This window comes from Coccidioides immitis, assembly GCF_000149335.2.
Source record: "Coccidioides immitis RS genomic scaffold supercont3.2, whole genome shotgun sequence".
Taxonomy (NCBI): domain Eukaryota; kingdom Fungi; phylum Ascomycota; class Eurotiomycetes; order Onygenales; family Onygenaceae; genus Coccidioides; species Coccidioides immitis.
The window spans coordinates 1764204-1781844 of NW_004504309.1; the positions used below are offsets into that span (position 1 = coordinate 1764204).

Here is a 17641-nt window from a genome sequence, read left to right on the forward strand (position 1 = left end):
GGTTTTCTGCAGCCAGCAAGACAACCCAACTTCTCTCTACGGAGTACAGAGTGTGCGAATACTAAGAAGCTCTATACGTGCCTAAAACTTTACTCCCAGCATCTGCTCACAAACCCACATGGCTGTCCTTGTGTGCAAACTCAGATCCCTCTCCTCATCTTGGTTCAATGGCATGTCTGCATCACCTGCCCCAAGTTTCCCCAGGGCCTGGAACACCACAACCTGGTCACGCATGAATGAATCCAGGAACCGGTTCGAAAAGCCGTCTCCTAATATTTTCTTGAGGTCCCGCGTGCCACTTCCATCCGCGAGCTCATACATTAAGTCCTCGACACATTGGTCAACCAAATCCCCGATCATGCGTTCCAAGTCCGTTCCCGTCTTGTGATCTGCATTTGTCCGTGATTTGCCTTTTCTTTTTGACTTTCGTGGGCCTTTGTGGCCAGACTTCTTGTTTGATTCAAGACTACTGGGTGAACCAAGTAGTGCGTCTCGCCCCAGGCGGAAGCCTGTCGACGTATGCGCGACAAGGAGAACATAAATTCGAGAGCGGTGGTGTGTGGACTCCGACCAGTGTAATTCGATCTTCGGCGGCTGAAAGCTGGAGTTCCCCTTTCTCTTCGCGCCGAATTCGTGGGAGACTTTCTCAAAAGTGTAGTTTTCGATGAACTCGCGAACGGAATTAGGGGCAAACCGTTTCCCGGGTTGTTGCATCTCAGGAGAGCCATCGGAGTCGGAGTCGAGCCCTAAATCTTCTTCCTGGCTCCTGTCTTTGCTATCGGTGATATGACTCTGTTTACTATTAGGGTGGTGGTATTTATTTCCTCGTTTCGAGCGGCGGGCCGATCCTGCTTCATCTAAAGACATGTCTGGCGCCAAAACCGTGATATCGATCTGCGTGATTCTGCCCCGCCTCAACACGTGGAGATCTATTCTAGGGAAAATCGGAGAGAAGGCACCAGAATCAGACATAGATTCATGATTATCCCCTGACGCCGCTCCCTCATTCGATTCTTCCCTCGTTTCTCGAAGTTTCAGAGGGGTGATCAAAAAAGATACAGACCCCAGATTCGTCTGACCCGCGCTCCAACCGCGGTGCTTCAAGTTCACGCTGAGCTGAGGTAGCCCCAGTTTTGCAAAATTTGGGATAAGGACCTGTGAGAAGTAATCGTGAGAGAGAGAAAAGGAGACATTCGTCCCGCCTGTCACACTCAGTTTTATACTGGATTCGCGGAGGTTTGCGTTCCTTTCGGTAACCCGAGCATTGTGGCATGCGCCAGCATACAATAAGTATGGATATAATGCTTGAAATATAAGGAATGCGGAGCCTGGGGTCTTTAGGCGGATGTTGTACTCTGACTGGATCGGAAGTACATCGTTCATCGATTCCAGTTTTATCATCGCTTCCAATGGCGCAGCGAGGCCCTCATCCCCGTCGTTGGCTTCCTCTTCCGATGCAACATCGCCATCTTCCCTAAGTTGGCCTCGAGGGTAGAAGGTGATTTCGGAAGATCCCACTGTCGCATTGACAGCGGTGCCACCACAGACATCACGTAGGCACTGGATTGCCACTGCATGCGATGGCCTCAGGCCGGGTCCTTGTCTATTGGCTCGAATGCGGGTTATTTTGACCGGTCGAGATGTCAGAGCAGACAGAGCAACTGCGTTCCGCAGAAGTTGGCCGCCTCCTTCGAGGGTGCTGCCGTCGAGATGTATCATTGGTGGCAGGTAGTCAACCGGAAGGGAATTCTAGATAAGTTGAGTAGAAGTATAGATGGCTCTCTACCTTGCAAAGCGAGGCTCTCATGCAGTAATTTCGCGGAAGATCCAGCAGGTGTGATGCTTTATATACGGGTCTACGACGGAATAAATAAGTATGGATTGTTCAAGGGCCAACATACATGTTTTCTTCCATTGCTATTGGTGGTGGTTTTGCTGCATCTGGATGGAGCGAAAACAAGAATGACTCTCCATCCTGACTCACACAGAGACCAGGCAGACGTTTGTGATTTGGCTTACGTCCCCTTATTGGCCGTATAGCCGCCCTTGACATCTATCTTTCTTTCTCGGCGTGATTTGCAGGGGGTCAGGTTTTGGAGGCATGGTCTCAACCTTTGGAAGGGCCTTGTGTGGGAATCTCAATGTGAGAAACCGAACGGCCTGACGACGGATCTGATTGTAGCACTCATTCACGATGCTCGGAGTCCAAACATTCCTTGGACCTCAACCTTGATCGGGGCTCCGGGGCAACGTTGTTCCGTAAAGGCTGTAACTTACACTTACAGTACTGTGAAATTAAGTTACGGGAGCTCCGTAACTTACCGTCCCGTGACTTTGAGCCGCATTCCGTGGCTTGGTTTGTCTTGGCTAGTTATATTACCTAAGCAAAACCCGCTGGTTAGTTAACTAACGTTATTTAACTAGTCAACCAGCTGACTTAAAGCTCTGCTCGCCAAGCCTGGCGGTTCGTTGTCGCTACATTTGACATCAGCCGCTAACAGAGCACTCCGTGTACAGATGAAATGATGCTGCCCGTCTGAGAGTCATGGATAGTTTCGGTGCCCAGGTTGTGCTTTCCAGCGTATTCCGGCTGCCGGGCATGGGTGTGTGTGCAGCCCGGGCCTGCCGTGTTATCGACGGTTTCCCGCTCTCCTATTCTCGCCGCCGGGGTTGAACCTGCCCTCATATTTTGTGTTATGGCCGTTGTCCTGACGGCCGGCTTGAGTCTGGGATCATGCCACTGTTGAGCGTCTGCGGCGCGTGTCGTCCTAATAGAATGCCTACTCCCAGCTGTTAGCCGCTTATCAGACTTTAGATATATTTAAACCGGCCACAGTATATACAAATCTACTCTTTCAATACATACTTTGGGACAGCCAAGCCCTGCGACAATGCTTTCCAGAGGCTCCAGTGCCAACTCCAGGCTCAAAAGAAGCAAGTCTCTTGCTTCAACCAACGGCAGACGCCGTGACCGTTCCTTTGCTCAACCCATCGACGATGAGAGAGCTCAAAGACACGCCTTGACTGCGGCGTCACTTGCAATGCAGCGAGCCACGAGGTCATCCTTTGATGACTCAAACGATAGCGAAGCTGGAGCTCATCGCCCTCCTGTCCAAGTACCTAGGTCTCAGAGCATCCGCTTCAGCGACGGTACAAATGCCGGCGTGAGAAAGATGGGTTCTATCCGCTCCTCCCCGGCGGCAGCACATCTTACGGCCGACGATACTGTACAAGAGAAGGAAGACGGATCACGAGCTCAGACCATTGATAACTTCAAAGAATTTGGCATGCTCGACGACGACATACCCTCCGTGCCTTCGATACCGTCGTCCTACCGAAAGCTTCGCAAATCAAAGTCGATGTTCTCCGCGCGTTTGCGCACTGGCTGGTTAACCAATGGTTCCCGCTCTCCAAGACGAAGTCGCCGTCAATCACAAGACACCAGCAAGCATCACTTTGCTCGCACTCCGCTGCGTCGATCGATGTCTTTCTTCAAGGGGGGGGACAGTGTGCCCCCCACAAAGAGACATAGTTCCACGAATAGCCATAGCCCTGCGATAAAACTTGGGGGAGAACAGTTTTTGCGCGATCTTAGCCGAACATCCAAATCTGACACTCTTGGACCGAACATCGCAGGAGAAGGGCGACGCGAACAGAAATCGTTGAGGAGAACCCTTCGAACCAGCACCTCCATGACAAACGATGACGACCCCAGATGCTCGACCCGATATGCGGAGGAACGGTATAGAGATGGTCATCGTAGCATGCGGGCGAGGCTTCTCTCTCAATCGATTAAGAATGGGTTCCGCAAGATCTTTGGGCGGCATGGAGCCCTGCGAGGGAGCGTGTCTCCGCAGCAAACGGACACATACCGGCCCCATGTTCGAGCCTCTATCGACCCCGAATTCCAGCCCGATCTAAATCCCAGTCACATGTCGACGCCCACATCCCATTCTAATCACCCAGACGCGAGTGTCTTCAACGTGTATCGTGGATTCTCGGGCCATCGACCTGCGAGCATCCGCTCGATGAAAAGCATAGATAGCGTCTCCACATCAAATTCTCGAGCTACGACTTGGACAAATTCTACAATGACAAATTCTATCAACACGACACGACCGGTTGAAACACGTCTATCCATTATCGAAGAACATGGTGATCCCAATAAGCCCATTCATATTCAGCCTCGTTATCACGATGGCTATTCTCCATTCAGACAGCCTCTTTGTCTCGATCCCATGGCCAATTCCATTGACAGCCAGCGAGTCTATTCCGCTCTAATGCGAAAAATAGACGGATCGAATACGCTCAAGAAGCAGAGTGATACTACAAACCAATGGCTCGAAGGGGCTGAAGCCGGCCGAGATAACACCCAGCCGCCTTCTAGCTCACAGCGCCCGAGCCAGGGGACAGGGCAAGCGCCTGGCGAAGCGCTCATGCGCTATAGTCAAGTTGTTTCCATCCCCCCGCGAAACTCCCCAAGTGTTCGCAGCTACATGTCAACGCAGCCTACTTATATTGTAGAATACCCTGGACGCACCCCTCAACAGATCGCTCAACGCAATGAGAGCATTCTCCAGCATCGTTCACGACGGCCTTTAGGCCGTTTCAATTCTAATGCGTCTCATTCAAGTCCTTATCGACATTCGGCACAATACGCAGGTGATACTATAACTACGCCAACAAGGAGCCGTTATTCTGATGACGATTCGCGTACCGTGGTGGTGCTGAATTCGCCCCCTTCGGATAGCTTCGTTGTATCGCCTAGCGTCTATTCAAGAACAACAAATACTCCGGGTGGCCATCAGAATAACATCGATTTTGCCTTTTCTGAACTTGATGAAGACCGAGGGACAGCTACCATCATAGGTAGAGAGACGCTCCCTAGCACACCTCGTGGCCGTGATCGAATATTTAGAGGTAGCGCTGAATGGAAATCTTGGATGAATTCTCAAATGGAACTTATTGATCGACCGAGCCTTTCAAATGAGCTTGACATTAAATTCTCCGCTAGTGATAGAATGCACTACAGAGAAGATGCTGATATTCATGGCGAGATCTCAGATGACGAACCGAGCTGTGGATTCCGAAAGGTCAATCGCAATAAAATCTGTGTAAAATCTCCTCGCTGTGAGGACAGAGTCTCCAACAATGAAGGTCACGCCTTGACAGAATTGAGTACTATCTCCCAGAACAACTTTTCTCGGCCTCTCCATCGCTCACCGAGTGGGCCAGTATCAATTGGTGCCACAAACGCGAGGAAACCGTCTCTAGTAACACACCAGCATACTCCTCCATGTAGCGCCCCGGTCGTTGTCGATATGAACGTGCCTTCCACTGGCTCCAGTCGATCCAGAAGCAAGTCGAAAGCTCCTAATCAGTCTCCATTGATCTATAACAAAACTCGCCAGCCTGAATCACGTAAATCGTTGACGGTGTCCCCACTTGATGGCCGGAACCCCCGTACCTCCTTGTCGACTCGAAGCCGACATGACGGGAATGTTCCACCCCCCTTTTACGGAGCTGACATCACGAGGCGGATGCCGAGTGTTCAATACAGCTCGACACGTTCAAGGGGAGGTGATGGTTTAATGGCCAAGGAAAATAGAGAAGGGAACGAGAATAACCCACCTGATAGGAACGAGTTTGCGGAGGGATTTTCCAAGATCAGGGATCTCCACTCTACCATTAGCAGCAAGCGCATGGTTGATTTATTCTTGAGCGATCGGAGACGACTCATGGGAGGCGCTGATAGCCCCACTGAATCAGCCTTCATTTGAATTCCTCGAGGAGGGACATCATCGCGGGAAACATTTCGATCCCAGCAGATAGGCAGAGCATTATGTTCCAATACCTGAAGCTGCAACGTTGAATGGCTTGAGACTTTCGAGCACAGTTAAAACAGATATCCATAAGCTCTAATATTAGTATACTTTAGGAGTATATGTGAGACACTTTAAATATTCTTCTTAGATCTTTATTAAACTTCCTGGGGGGACATGTAGCATTATGGCTTGAGGGAAAAGGGAAATATGTGAGGAATTAGCTCGCCCGCTTGCTTGAACTGGGGCACAAACGGTCTCCGCTCTATTCCCGGAGTATATTCTGATAACAATTCGTTCGTATCAGAAATTTATTCCATACTCACCGTACGATTTCTCAATTGAATCATAAAATACCTTGTCTTATACAATCGAAATGAAATAGATTTTCCACCATTCGGGTTTGAGTTTTGGTTTGAGCATTGTGTGTTCATCGCACCGTCATTCCGAGGTGTCCATGTCGCTTCCTGCAAGATAGCTGCGACTGACTCTAGAGTCTTTCGAGTTGGCGTGATTGTCACTGCTCCGTATACAATTCCAGCATCGAATGACGATTTTGACCAACATTAGCCGCTGCCGATTCAGCTCAGAAGGGTGTGTCGACGACTTTGGGCCGAAGGAAAAAAGGGACTGTCCCGTTGTTGTAGAGATGAAGGCTGACTCATTCCATGAAAAATAGACATTATAGTTCCGCGTATCGATAGGAGGCTTTAAGGCTCGAGTATCTCAACGTCTCGAGGCTGTTTTGCTTGTATGACGGGCTTTAAGATTCTCTGTACCAAGGGTCGCCCAGGGCGGATGATTGAACAACCCCCTTTTGCCCCTCACGCTGCCAGGACGCATACCATTGGATTTGCTCCGGATGACAACAATGAAGAATCATCGTGATGTAGGAGCTCTGTCAATCAGGGTATATATATAAATAAGCCGTGGTTTTCTCCCTCGATCATATTTCTCTTTTTACCATTTTGTCCGAGTCCTTCGTTTCTCTGTGTTATCTCTTATGCCAAACAGGTGCACCCATCCGTTTTATATAAAATCGACGTTCCTTAATTCCTCTTGTTTTGTTAGTGCCATAGCTATAACCTTTTGTGTTTGATAACAAAAACACTACAAGGATGGTCATGGAAATTGATCCAGCCATTGTCTGGGGATGGCGGGAGAGCAGAGGTTTCTTTATAAACAGCTGTGTCTTCTTGTGCCTTCTTATCTTGACTTTTGCCCTTCGACGAAGAATCCGGTCCCAAAACATACTCCTCACTTATTCCACCCGGATAAGCCTCCTGGCGATAAACATAATAGCCCTGGCTATCATCTCCGCTCAGTGGGTCAGATACGACAAGGCGTTCCGCTACCTAGACGACAAATACCCGGATATTATCAGGAAGCAAGTTGTGTCGATGCAGTGGATCAACATCATCTTCGTCGTCGTCACTATATTGGGATCTGTATCCTGGATTGGCACCTGCCTCGGTGGACGACGAGGACCGGAGTCGAGTATCCCGAAAAACATGATGGCCCATTTCGCGGCGGCTTATGCATGGCTGCAAACGTTGCCTTCAGCGCAGGCCATGCTGCCTAATGCGTCGTATTCGAATATGCCTGGCGCAGAGCTGTACAAGCCAACGAATTCCGAACTGAATCTCGTTGACCTCGCAAATGCCTGGTGCTACGGCGGCTTGGCTGCGCGGAGTGCTGTGCTCTTTGCTTCTATTATTGTCGCCAATACGATCTCCAGACTCATCGAGAGAGCAAAATTTGACATCGACGAGCATCGGATTCTTCGTCAAGTCCAAGCTACTAGGGCTTATCTTTCGAATATAGAACGTGACTCACCAGAACGTCATCCGTCACATCCATACGATGTCGAGAGTGAGCTGCAAGTCCTTCCACCCGTGGCTCGATCCTGGTCGTCGATGTCTCGGGATTCAACACTTTGCGATTACAGATAAACGTGCCGGCTTCTCGTGTACGGAGGTAAGATCGATGAATAAAGCAGCCATCGCTGGGGTTTCGATGTCGAAGTGAAAAGCGTTTCCCCAAGAGAGCGGCTAAGTTTCCCACAATACGATACCGGTTTGAAATATCCGCGCCGAATGGACCACTTCTAGAGATAGATGTATCATTTCTCCGCTGTGCAACCTTGTTGCTCTTGTCCTCATCATGTCCGTTTCCACTTTTTGGTTGCTTTCACGAAAAAAGGGGGTTAGTCCGCGCATAAGTCCTGTGAAAGAAAGTTTGTAACCAGTAATTAGCATACTGTCATTTTGCTGGCCTTTTTGGTTGCTCTTTGGTTGAGTGCTTCATATTAATCAACCTCATCTTGCTTCTTGTGTATATATATCTCCAGCAGATTGCAACGTTTTGAAAGAGAGGGACATGTGGTGGAACATAACTAATATGTCATGTTGTATTCTTTTCTTCTTTTCCATGTGAGTGTATGTGCAAATTCGACAAGAAGAATAAAGAGACTTAGGCACACATTATTACTTAGAAATGAGGGTTGTGCGGAGTCATTTGAAAGGCTGTTTAAACAAACATCAAATGAATCAAGCAAAATAGAACAATAGGCAAGGGAAATAGACTTCAGAGATGAACACCGATGGAATTTGCCTCCCCACGAGCATGTACTGATAAGAAAAGGCTGGATCAGAGATACACCTGAAGGGAACCGAGCGGAAAGGAGATGGAAGTCCAGGCCACACCAGACACGATAAATGTGTCGCGCTTCCATGATACACGGGGAGAAAAAGAAAAAAAAAAAAAAAAGGGCTGACAATCGTTATCCATCCTATATTCTAGTAGGTCAGTATTAAAAGGAAAAAGCAAGCATAATTTTCCCATCCCTTTTCCTTTTGTTTTCCCACCAGCCCTTCTCCCCTTTCCCCCAGCTATCGCCGAATTTGAGAAGAGATGAAAAACAACCTTGACCATGCAAAATGAAAGTAGGAACTGTTTGTAGAGACAGCGAGTCCTCCATTACGCACAATAGTTAGCAGGAAAACTGCCCTTGACGCCTCGCAGTTCTCCTTCCCACCAATCGTCAGTGCTCTCGGTCTTTTTGATGACACGAATGCGGTCGCCTTCTCTAAACACGAGGTCGCCAGCACCTTGACCGCCGAAGTCGTATAGTGCGGTCACGAACTGTATCTGGGATGATGCCGATCGTGGTGGGGGAGGAGGGGGAGGGGGCTTTTTCTTCGCGGCGGCTGCAGCCATTGAGGCAATTGCAGCGGTAGGTGCGGATGTTTGCCTTTGTGTGTTTCGTGAGACGGGGGGTGTATAGGCCTGTTGTGGTGGAGTAGTATGGTAGGGAGAGGGATCTAATGATTCGGAGGGGGTTGGGCTTATCCTTGGGGGAGAGCATTGCTTGGCTGTGTTTGCTGCCATTAGATTGCCAGACGGGGCGGTGTTGAAGCCATTTATCCGTGGCCGTGTGTCAGCTGGGATAGATGGTGGTGCATGCATGGCGCGAACCGGGGAGACAGACGGTTTACGAATTGCAGACGTGTTGCTGGTATGGCGTGCACCCAATCCATTCCGCAGTCCGCCATTTCTGAATTCATCGGAAGCCTTGCGTTGGCGACCTAGTTTACCATGAGAAATGCAGGCGATTGATTCCGCCTGTCGCTGGATAGGGAGGAAATCCTGCTCCCAGGTGTGAATCACCACGTCCATCGGAGGTGGTGGAGACGGGAAGTTCTGCTCCGAGGAATAATTGTGTAGCGAAGTGTAGTATAGAGCAAGAAGGGTGTTCTGGATCTCGATCTGAGCGGCGAGAATGTGTGGAAGAATGGAGAATGTGGCAGTTATCAAACCAGGCAAATGGTTGCGAAGATGATCATCTGCCGCGTTATATTCCTGCAAACCAACACCAGTTAATCGAGGGACAATCGGCACGTCCAGTTCGACAAAGCATGCACAGGCACCCACCTCTATGGCTTTGGCCAGGTCAAGTTCAGCTTTAGCAAGGGCCGCATTCTCTCTATCTGACCGCCTCGATTTCTTCCGCGCGGTGTCCACTCTACCTTGATACCGTTCATAATCGAGCTATACGTCCACCAAAGTTAGCCTCGATCATAAACCACCTCTTGAAGCCAATACTCAATTGCCCAAAATAAATCAATAAATAACAATTACCCAGCGATGAACCTTTTCATGTCCATGCGCGCATTCGGGCATAATTGGGAGTGTGGTCCAAAAACATGCGCAGGTAGGGATTTCGGACCTTTTTATCTTCGCGTTTCTTCATGACCTTCTTCATCGGCTGTAGATAATCCTTTGCTTCCATCGCAGGCTTGATCATGCGGTCGTCTACCGACTGTATCTCCGCCAAAAGGTCAACGCGGAGGGACTCGTATTCCTCCTTCAATCGAGACGTCCTTTCCAAGGTGGATTCTGGTGTTATTGCGGGAGGGTGAGCGGTAGGTTCGGACGAGCCGATAATGGGCTGGTAGAGCGTCTCGAATTCCTGGAGCAGTCTCGCCTGGTAGGTGAGGATGGAGGACCAGGCATCGCGCCATGCTTTGCTCGAGTCGATGATCTACTCGCAGCGGGCGAAATGGACTAGTTTAGCCAGGACATTTCGCAGGAAGGTTAACGCCGGATCAAAAAGTTTGCCGGGGCATACCTTGGTCAGCAGTTTATCGGCATTGTCAAAGTCCTTGAGGAGCACGGAGACTTGGCTCTCGTCGGCGGATCTTTTCATCAGCTTGCCGAACTGCCTGTGCATGGTCAGCATGGCGGGCAACGACGGGTTCAGAGGAGTCTGTCCAGACCCCTCGACTGGAATTGTGTTAGCTGCAATTGTAAGATCGATAAGTGAACAATAGATCGATTGCGGAAAGGTGGGGAGACGGCGTGGTTTTCGAGCTCGGAGGAAAGGCGGAGAGGGAGCCGCCTGAAAGTCTGTCAACGGGAGAGCAAGGCAGTTGTGAAGGGAACGACAGGCCAGACGGCTGCAGGAAAAAAAAGTATGTGGGACAAAATTGCGAGCAGATGCGTCACCGGGATGGCGATCCCTCCGCAGAGTTGGCTGTTTCACCTCTGCGCAAAGGCGTGGATGGCGGGCCAACCAGCCAACTACGGCCTCAAGCAGCGGGACATCCTCTTTTTCTTTTCCCTTTTCCCAACCCGTGTTAACTACTAATACAGAGAAAGAAAACGAACAAACGAGGGTGCTACCAACGAAGAGAAAAGCGGTTTTCTGCTGAACAATGAACGAACCATCTCCAGGACCTCCCAGAAGCTTGGATGAAGGCTAAATCGGTTGACTTGCAGCCCAGCACCCGATTGGGCCGCGAGCTTCGCCGTTCTCAGCTTGCGTAATTGCTGCCCACACACAGTCCACCGCCAGTCGCTGCGCCAGACGGCGACGAGAGGGCGTGCAGTATCGCGTTCTTTGTCGGTGACGGCCGGTCCATGGCCCTGCCCCGCTGCTCTCTGAATTGAAACAAGCCCATTTCCAGAGAGATTGATCTTGTATCAACTCCCAGGATCGAGCAAGGATATGCGAGAGATAAAATCAGGCGACAAACTCATCCAGTGAGCTCTGTAGCTGAGGTAGTTCCGCCAACGGCGTAACATTGGCACAATGAACCCAAAACGGCTGCAGCACTCGCGAGCTTCTTCTAGCTCGTTAGTTAGTTAGTTACATGATCAATCAATACCCAGTGATCGTCTTTTGGGGATGAGTTCTGCTCCGAACTACGGAGTACTGTGATTTGGGGCTGGACATTTAGCTACGGCATCAAGTTATTGGGCCACCATTCTTCCTCTAGATCTAGCAAGTAGGTAGATAGCCATGTTTTCCACCATAGCTACGTATTATCTATTCTCGCCTTCATCCCCTTCAAACAAGCTCATCGTCGACGGCGCAATTGAAATCTGCCGCGGGACGGAATGAATGCTGACTAAGCGTGTTTTTCTTGACGCGTCGGATGCACGCGACAGGCATTTAAGCCGGCGACGAGCAACGATCAATGATCAACAGCCGTCCGCACGGGGCTGGGGAGTCGGCTGCTGGAACGTAGGGAGCTGGACCGAGCTCGACAATGGACTGCACCCCCTCCGCCAGGACGACACGCCCCGTCGCGGCTGGCCCAAGCCAGACCACCGCGGCCGTCATCAGGTTCTCGTGCCTCTTTACATACGACATCAAACGAAAAGCGAAGCGATGGCAGGACGGGTTTCTTCGCTTTCACACGTTTAATCGGCGGGTGATGGTCTACGGCACGTCCGGAGATTTTGTCGGGGACCTACACATGCGGGAGAGCAGTACCGTCCGGGATGGTGACCAGCTGGAACTGGAGCGGGGTGTTCTCGTCGAGGTTGGCGAGTGCCTGGAGAAAACGGAGACCGATCTAACTGAACTGCTGGAGAAGAGGAAGACAAACTCGACTGCATCGCCTGCGAGGACGATGATTCAGCAAACTCCTGCCGCCGCCGCCGCTGCTGCTGGGGTGGTCGCGAACCCTGCTAGACCCAAGTCGTTGAATGAGCTGCTGGGGAAGAATCGCGGTCCACTGGGGAGAGCCGTGCTCCCCAGAAAGTCGCCATTTCAGCTGCAGCGTGAGAATGATCAAGACCAGCATGACCATGCCGCGGAGCGGCCGACCAAGAGAAGAAAGCTATCCCCGGTGGTTGAGAGACAGCGGGAAGGCGACGCCAGCATTGCCTCGAAAAATCTTGAACGAATCTCCGCGCGTAAAATAAATGACGGGGGAAGTACCGGAATAAACCTCGCATCTACTACGAAGCCAAACCAGAATGACACATCCGGTGGTTTCCAGCCAGCCAGCGCGCTCAAGATCACTTCTTCAAGCCGTGCAGAGCATGGTCGCAAAGGATCCAAGAAAGCCCTGTTGGGCAACCAGAAAGCGATCACCGCCATGTTTCATGGAGATAAGCGCAACATAACCTTTCCATCGCCAGTGGAAAACCCACGCAAGAAGCTCATGTGTTTAGAGATATCGAAGAAACCCAAGACGGGAAAGAAACCAGCCCAGAGGGAATCCACTGGCAGTTCCTGGAACACATCTATTCCGGGAGGTGGAATCGAGCCTTCCTCTAGTAGCTCCGTAACTCCCTTGGGAGGGCTGTCCAGGTCTGAGGGCGAGAAGATGGCGGTCTTGACCCCAACAGGCGGAAACTCTCCTATGGATTACATTCCATCCACCTCTACGATGCGCGTTCTCGAAGAATCTTTTCATGTATCTGAAGCTCCTCCGAGTCCCCAGAAGGCTACAAGGTCGATATCAGATTTCTTCAAACCTAACCCACCGCCTCCAGCAATACAAGAAGAAAAGGAAAATACCGGGCCATCACCGAAACCACCATCGCTGTTACGGAGTCATTCAGATATTGAAGCTCTTGCACAGCCAACTGAATCCACTACCCTTCTATCAAATCCCGCCCCTCCACATAGACACAGAACCGCGGCCAACGGCCTCCAGAAATCCCTATCAGATACCTCTGCGCTAAGATGCAGGTCGAGTCGCCCTAGTCGCAGCCTACAGACTCGGCTGATGACAGTTAGTGGCAGTTGTACGCCTGATAGTTCGAGGAATGACGAAGAGCAAGGGCCATGGACGAGTGAGGCTCTTGATTTATTCGATTGGTGGCCACCCAATCGACCGAAGCCTGGAGAACGAGGACAAGAATTATAGCAACAGCAAGCTATGTTTCAGACCTGAGAAGGCTATATATGCCGTCTCGAATACTGAATCAAGACCACCAAAACATTACGCAATGCAACCCATAATAGCGTGGGTTATTACGATATGGATTATGCAAGGGACCCTGAGCTCAGCTGACGATGTAAATAATGAAGTATACCGACGTCTTAATTGAACAACTTTCAGACTCCAGTTGCTCGAGAAGACAAGTATTCACACCATAAGATAGAGAACGCCAAAAGCTGGGAACAAAAAAAAAAAAAAGAAAAGAAAAAATCCATCCAAAAACACAAACCAAAGCATTCTAGCAGGCACGAATATAAGAAGCCATCAACAAAACATAACAAGCGGGGAATCAGCACCGGGTATCTCCTAACCTATCATGAACTAATGCTCCCCCGACACAACATCCTCTCTAGCTCCTCTTCACCAAAATCCCACTGACATAAGGCATTGGTCCCCACGCAAAAGACGTCTTTAGGGTATCACTCGCCCATCCGCCATCTCTTTCAGCGGCTTTCCTCAACATCTTCCCCGTATCCCTATTCATGTCACAGCTTCCCATGAAGAACGGCCAACCGAGTAGCGTGTAAAACAGCTGCGCCAACCGTCCCACAATACTCCCCTGTCTCGTGCACCACGGGTTAACCACGTGTTCCGCAATGAGCAATTTACCGCCGGGTTTCAGCAAGCGGTACAAGCCCTGAATCGTCTCCTCGGGTCTGGGCACCGAACAAAGCACTCGCACACATATAATGGTATCAAAGACGCCGCTGCCCAGCTCCTTGAAGCCCGCCTTGTCCAAGGCTGGGATGAGGGATTGCGGCTCGGCGCCGCAATGGAGGATCTGGTACTTTGACGATAGGCCGCAGGAGTCGATCTTGGCGAGAAGGTCGGTGTGAAGGCCATCGGTGGGTTCGGCGCCGTAGATGGCTTTGATGTCCGGGCTGGTCAGGAGAGGCATCTGCGTTCCTGTCCCTGGGCCGATGTCGAGGATTACGCCGCTAGCGGTGGAGAGGAGGGCTGGCATCAGAGCGCTGGAGCCGACGCGTTCTGCTGGTATGGAAGATGCGGGGTCCCGAGCTCCTAAATGTGGGAGGGGAGGGTTTAGTTTTCGAGGATGGGACATTGTAAGATGAATATAATCGAGGGTTGAAGTAAGACAGAAACGGCGGCTGTCGAACACATTTGCACCTCGCAAGACAGCATGATTGCTGCCGGACTCCCATCAAATGCAGTTTGCACGAGTTGCAAATGCAAGCAATCTACATACCTGAGAACTTGATCCAGAACCTCGAAAAGCCTTCGGCTCTGATCTGGGACATCCTGAGAACCGGAGCAAGCAGTTCTCCCCGTCTAAACACCGTGTCCAAGAAGACTACCGTAAAATCTAAAACAAAAGCAGAATTGGAAGGACTGTCAATAAAGAAGAATCACGGCGACCTCGAAGATTCCTTCGCAGTGGGATGAATTTACTGACTCCATGCACTGCCGAGCAACAGCGGCGCTGGCTCTGCAAGGTCATTGACCCGTTGGCAGAAGGTAGGTGGCACCATCATGTCGGACATGTTATCTCGAGGTGCCGTGCTTTGTTTTGTGCCTTGGTTGGAGATGGGAGCCAGGAAGACGTGCTGCTGCTCTTGGGTCACAGGAGACAGTTGAGAGAGTTACAGCGGCAGTTTGGGTATGGATGCTCGCTCGATAAGCTCGGTGCGAGATGTGCGGCGCGCGAGTCGAGAACCTTGGCTCTCAGATCGGCACGGCAAACCTTGCTGCTCGGCCGCCGGTCGGGATTCGCCCGCCCAAACCAAACCAAACGCCGGCGCGCCTTTCCCCGCATATTACGTAATAGGTCAACTAATTTCTCACGTGATATAAATGCTTGATGCTTGGAAGGCGCGATGTTTACGGGTAGGAAGTGGAAACTACGGAGTCTCGGAGGAAGAATAATCCGTCGACCCATTCGACCCATTTTTAACAGAATCCCAACGCTAACCTTGTTGCTAATGGTGCTGCTTGCAGAGAGACACAATCAAGACTTCCAGGCTCACTTCGGTTGCCGGGTACGCAGTTGAAGAGACTTAACACTGCGGTAACCTATGCATACCCCTAAGCATTTCCAAAAAAAAAAAAAAAGGTGGTATTCGGAGACGCCAGCTATGCTTTGGACTCTGGTTTTCGCCCATAGACGACCGTCCTAAAAAAAGAGAATTCGAAAAGTCAGTGACTAGCTTGTCCAACTCTCATCTCCAGCACAAACAAAAGATTCTCAGGGTATCGGAGAGACCGTACACTTCTTGATAGGCGTGAATCTTCGAGTTGCGAAGCCCACGCCTCACCTCCGCCAGATAAAGTTCTACCTCATCGCGGGTCCACTACAGACCGATTAGCGATTTGTATGGACGGTGTAGTTGAAGGGTTCGAAAGAGGGAGCTCGTACCCCCAAAAAGTTGGTCAAGAGCAGCATTGTCCAGCCTTCTATTCCTTCCTGCCACTGCAAACGGTTATACTTGCCCAGCTCCTTGAGGTGAGGATCCTTCGGCCACGGCCCCAGGGGCACCTTGAAACGATTCTCAACGACGTCCACAAAGCCGGCGTCGATCATTCCCTGACGGGATTCGTCGACGATTCGTAGCGTCTTTCCAAACGCATCGCCAGCTTCAAGGGATACTTGGCCCCATTTTTCAAATATTGTCTTCTCGACAGTGCCATCATCGGACTTGAGGTATACCGACTGCTCCAGCTGTTCGATGTAGCCACCCGGTTTGAGGTTTCTGCACGTAGGTTAAAGAAACAGGGAAACAAGTTAGAAACCTCGCTGGCTACCCCAGTGTGCACGCAGGCAGTCATCCGCATACCTGTACGCTTCCTTGTAGAACTTGTCCCAGTCGGCGACGCATCCGTACAGTCCTCGCACGTGGATGAAGTCGAACGGGTTTTTGTAAACCCATTCGTCGCAGCAGTCGTCGATTTCAAATGCCACATTTGGCGGGACGAACCTTGGCTGAATTGGCGACAGATCGGTCCCTATGACTGAAGCGGACGGATGAAGGTCGGCGAATTCGCTGGTATCCAAAGTTGAGTAAATTCCTCAGCCCATAATGACGGAGTTACGCAAGCCGGGGGAAAAAGAAAGGGGGAGGGGGTTTGGACTAACATTGCCCATATCCCAGTTCCAGTTCCCACATCAAGGACGCGCTGGTTAAAATTAAGAATGTTTTAGCACAAACCGGCATCATCGCAGCCTCCATAGAAAGCCCGGAATGGGGGCTTACTTGAGGATTCTCTGGAATAGGAGCTAAATAGAGCTTTCCATGCAGCATAACCGAAAAGACATGATGCCTGCAAAGAGTCAGCATGTCCCGGGTTAGTGAATCTGTAACAAAAGTAAAGAACGCACCCGATATCTAAGTGGTCTATTGCCTTTTCGTCATTAGGACCCCTACAAGTCGGTTCGAAAGCAGTCCCTCTGGCATTAGGCGGAGCACTGTCAGGAGGCAAAATGCGGCACCTTACCAGTAGGCCCCAGCATGAAACGCATGGTAACGTCTACCATTTTCATAACGGTAATTGGTAATGCTGCTCTTCAGCGATGTGTACTCTCTGGAGGCAAAATGGACACGAGTTAACAACGCGGATCGTCGAGAGATAAGGTGGCAGAGGTAGGGACATGTTTGACACTCACGACCCAGAGTCATCTCCATAAGCGGAGTCGGAGTCTTGGACGGAATCCTTAGTATCGCGGTTAGAGGTAAGCAATGTCCCTCGGTTCTCACCCAAAAAAAAAAAAAAAAAAGGGGTGACCTACCACAGCGATATCCGAGTGATTCCCGTCCATTTCTGTTTCCGAAAACGTGAACTCTTTGGCTCGAGTTCCGACAGACGATATACGGCGAGGTGACTGAATATTGATATTTCAATGCATCGCAATGTTTGAGAAAATATTTGGGACCGGGCGTTGGAACCTTCCGTGCCACAGCTTGATGGTCTTGATATGGGGCAATATTGGTTGCTTTTTGTGCTCCGCCCAAACCATCACACATGTTGCCCCCGAACTTAAAACGGCGAGCGGCGTTGCCCCATTGCCAGGAATCCTAAAATGCCGCCAACATCCCTGCTTAGTCCAGAATTCTTGTTGCTGGT

The 17641-nt window shown here is 50.5% G+C and overlaps 7 protein-coding genes across 7 annotated transcripts; 3 read left to right on the top strand and 4 right to left on the bottom strand.

Moving 5' to 3' along the window:
- Positions 1–81: 81 nt before the first annotated feature.
- Positions 82–1719, bottom strand: CIMG_11683 (RNA 3'-terminal phosphate cyclase; the record flags this gene model as incomplete). The annotated part of the gene is made up of 1 exon (XM_012358645.1): positions 82–1719. The coding sequence occupies one exon, from the start codon at positions 1717–1719 to the stop codon at positions 82–84; it is 1638 nt and encodes a 545-aa protein (XP_012214068.1).
- Positions 1720–2891: 1172 nt separating this feature from the next.
- Positions 2892–5890, top strand: CIMG_06130 (uncharacterized protein; the record flags this gene model as incomplete). The annotated part of the gene is made up of 1 exon (XM_001242233.2): positions 2892–5890. One exon carries the CDS (start codon positions 2892–2894, stop codon positions 5778–5780), a length of 2889 nt encoding a protein of 962 aa, XP_001242234.1. The 3' UTR covers positions 5781–5890.
- Positions 5891–6682: 792 nt separating this feature from the next.
- Positions 6683–8235, top strand: CIMG_06131 (uncharacterized protein). Its single transcript, XM_001242234.2, has one exon. It carries the CDS (start codon positions 6941–6943, stop codon positions 7772–7774), a length of 834 nt encoding a protein of 277 aa, XP_001242235.1. The 5' UTR covers positions 6683–6940; the 3' UTR covers positions 7775–8235.
- Positions 8063–10981, bottom strand: CIMG_06132 (SH3 domain signaling protein). Its single transcript, XM_001242235.2, has 4 exons — positions 10453–10981; positions 10051–10365; positions 9756–9872; positions 8063–9683 (listed from the first exon to the last, which is right to left on the bottom strand). Exons 1-4 carry the CDS (start codon positions 10561–10563, stop codon positions 8802–8804), a joined length of 1425 nt encoding a protein of 474 aa, XP_001242236.2. The 5' UTR covers positions 10564–10981; the 3' UTR covers positions 8063–8801.
- Positions 10982–11787: 806 nt separating this feature from the next.
- CIMG_06133 (uncharacterized protein) lies at positions 11788–13690 on the top strand. The gene has a single exon (XM_001242236.2). It carries the CDS (start codon positions 11876–11878, stop codon positions 13487–13489), a length of 1614 nt encoding a protein of 537 aa, XP_001242237.1. The 5' UTR covers positions 11788–11875; the 3' UTR covers positions 13490–13690.
- CIMG_06134 (uncharacterized protein) lies at positions 13646–15132 on the bottom strand. The gene is made up of 3 exons (XM_001242237.2): positions 14979–15132; positions 14772–14888; positions 13646–14584 (listed from the first exon to the last, which is right to left on the bottom strand). The coding sequence occupies exons 1-3, from the start codon at positions 15064–15066 to the stop codon at positions 13914–13916; spliced, it is 876 nt and encodes a 291-aa protein (XP_001242238.2). The 5' UTR covers positions 15067–15132; the 3' UTR covers positions 13646–13913.
- A 316-nt stretch (positions 15133–15448) lies between these two features.
- CIMG_06135 (methyltransferase) lies at positions 15449–17470 on the bottom strand. The gene is made up of 10 exons (XM_001242238.2): positions 17307–17470; positions 17184–17230; positions 17015–17101; positions 16899–16940; positions 16774–16840; positions 16656–16696; positions 16357–16563; positions 15939–16272; positions 15791–15873; positions 15449–15695 (listed from the first exon to the last, which is right to left on the bottom strand). Exons 1-10 carry the CDS (start codon positions 17334–17336, stop codon positions 15656–15658), a joined length of 978 nt encoding a protein of 325 aa, XP_001242239.1. The 5' UTR covers positions 17337–17470; the 3' UTR covers positions 15449–15655.
- Positions 17471–17641: the final 171 nt, after the last annotated feature.

Coding starts and splice junctions, on each gene's coding strand:
- CIMG_06131 (XM_001242234.2), top strand. CDS start 6,941: ATGGTCATGGAAATTGATCCAGCCATTGTCTGGGGATGGCGGGAGAGC.
- CIMG_06132 (XM_001242235.2), bottom strand. CDS start 10,563: ATGCTGACCATGCACAGGCAGTTCGGCAAGCTGATGAAAAGATCCGCC. Junction 10,366..10,452: donor CCGATAAACTGCTGACCAAG/GTATGCCCCGGC, acceptor CGCTGCGAGTAG/ATCATCGACTCGAGCAAAGC. Junction 9,684..9,755: donor ACCTGGCCAAAGCCATAGAG/GTGGGTGCCTGT, acceptor GTTGGTTTGCAG/GAATATAACGCGGCAGATGA.
- CIMG_06133 (XM_001242236.2), top strand. CDS start 11,876: ATGGACTGCACCCCCTCCGCCAGGACGACACGCCCCGTCGCGGCTGGC.
- CIMG_06134 (XM_001242237.2), bottom strand. CDS start 15,066: ATGTCCGACATGATGGTGCCACCTACCTTCTGCCAACGGGTCAATGAC. Junction 14,889..14,978: donor GTTGCTCGGCAGTGCATGGA/GTCAGTAAATTC, acceptor CTTTTGTTTTAG/ATTTTACGGTAGTCTTCTTG. Junction 14,585..14,771: donor GTTCTGGATCAAGTTCTCAG/GTATGTAGATTG, acceptor TCCCACATTTAG/GAGCTCGGGACCCCGCATCT.
- CIMG_06135 (XM_001242238.2), bottom strand. CDS start 17,336: ATGGACGGGAATCACTCGGATATCGCTGTG. Junction 17,231..17,306: donor ATCACTCGGATATCGCTGTG/GTAGGTCACCCC, acceptor CGCGATACTAAG/GATTCCGTCCAAGACTCCGA. Junction 16,841..16,898: donor ATAGACCACTTAGATATCGG/GTGCGTTCTTTA, acceptor GACTCTTTGCAG/GCATCATGTCTTTTCGGTTA.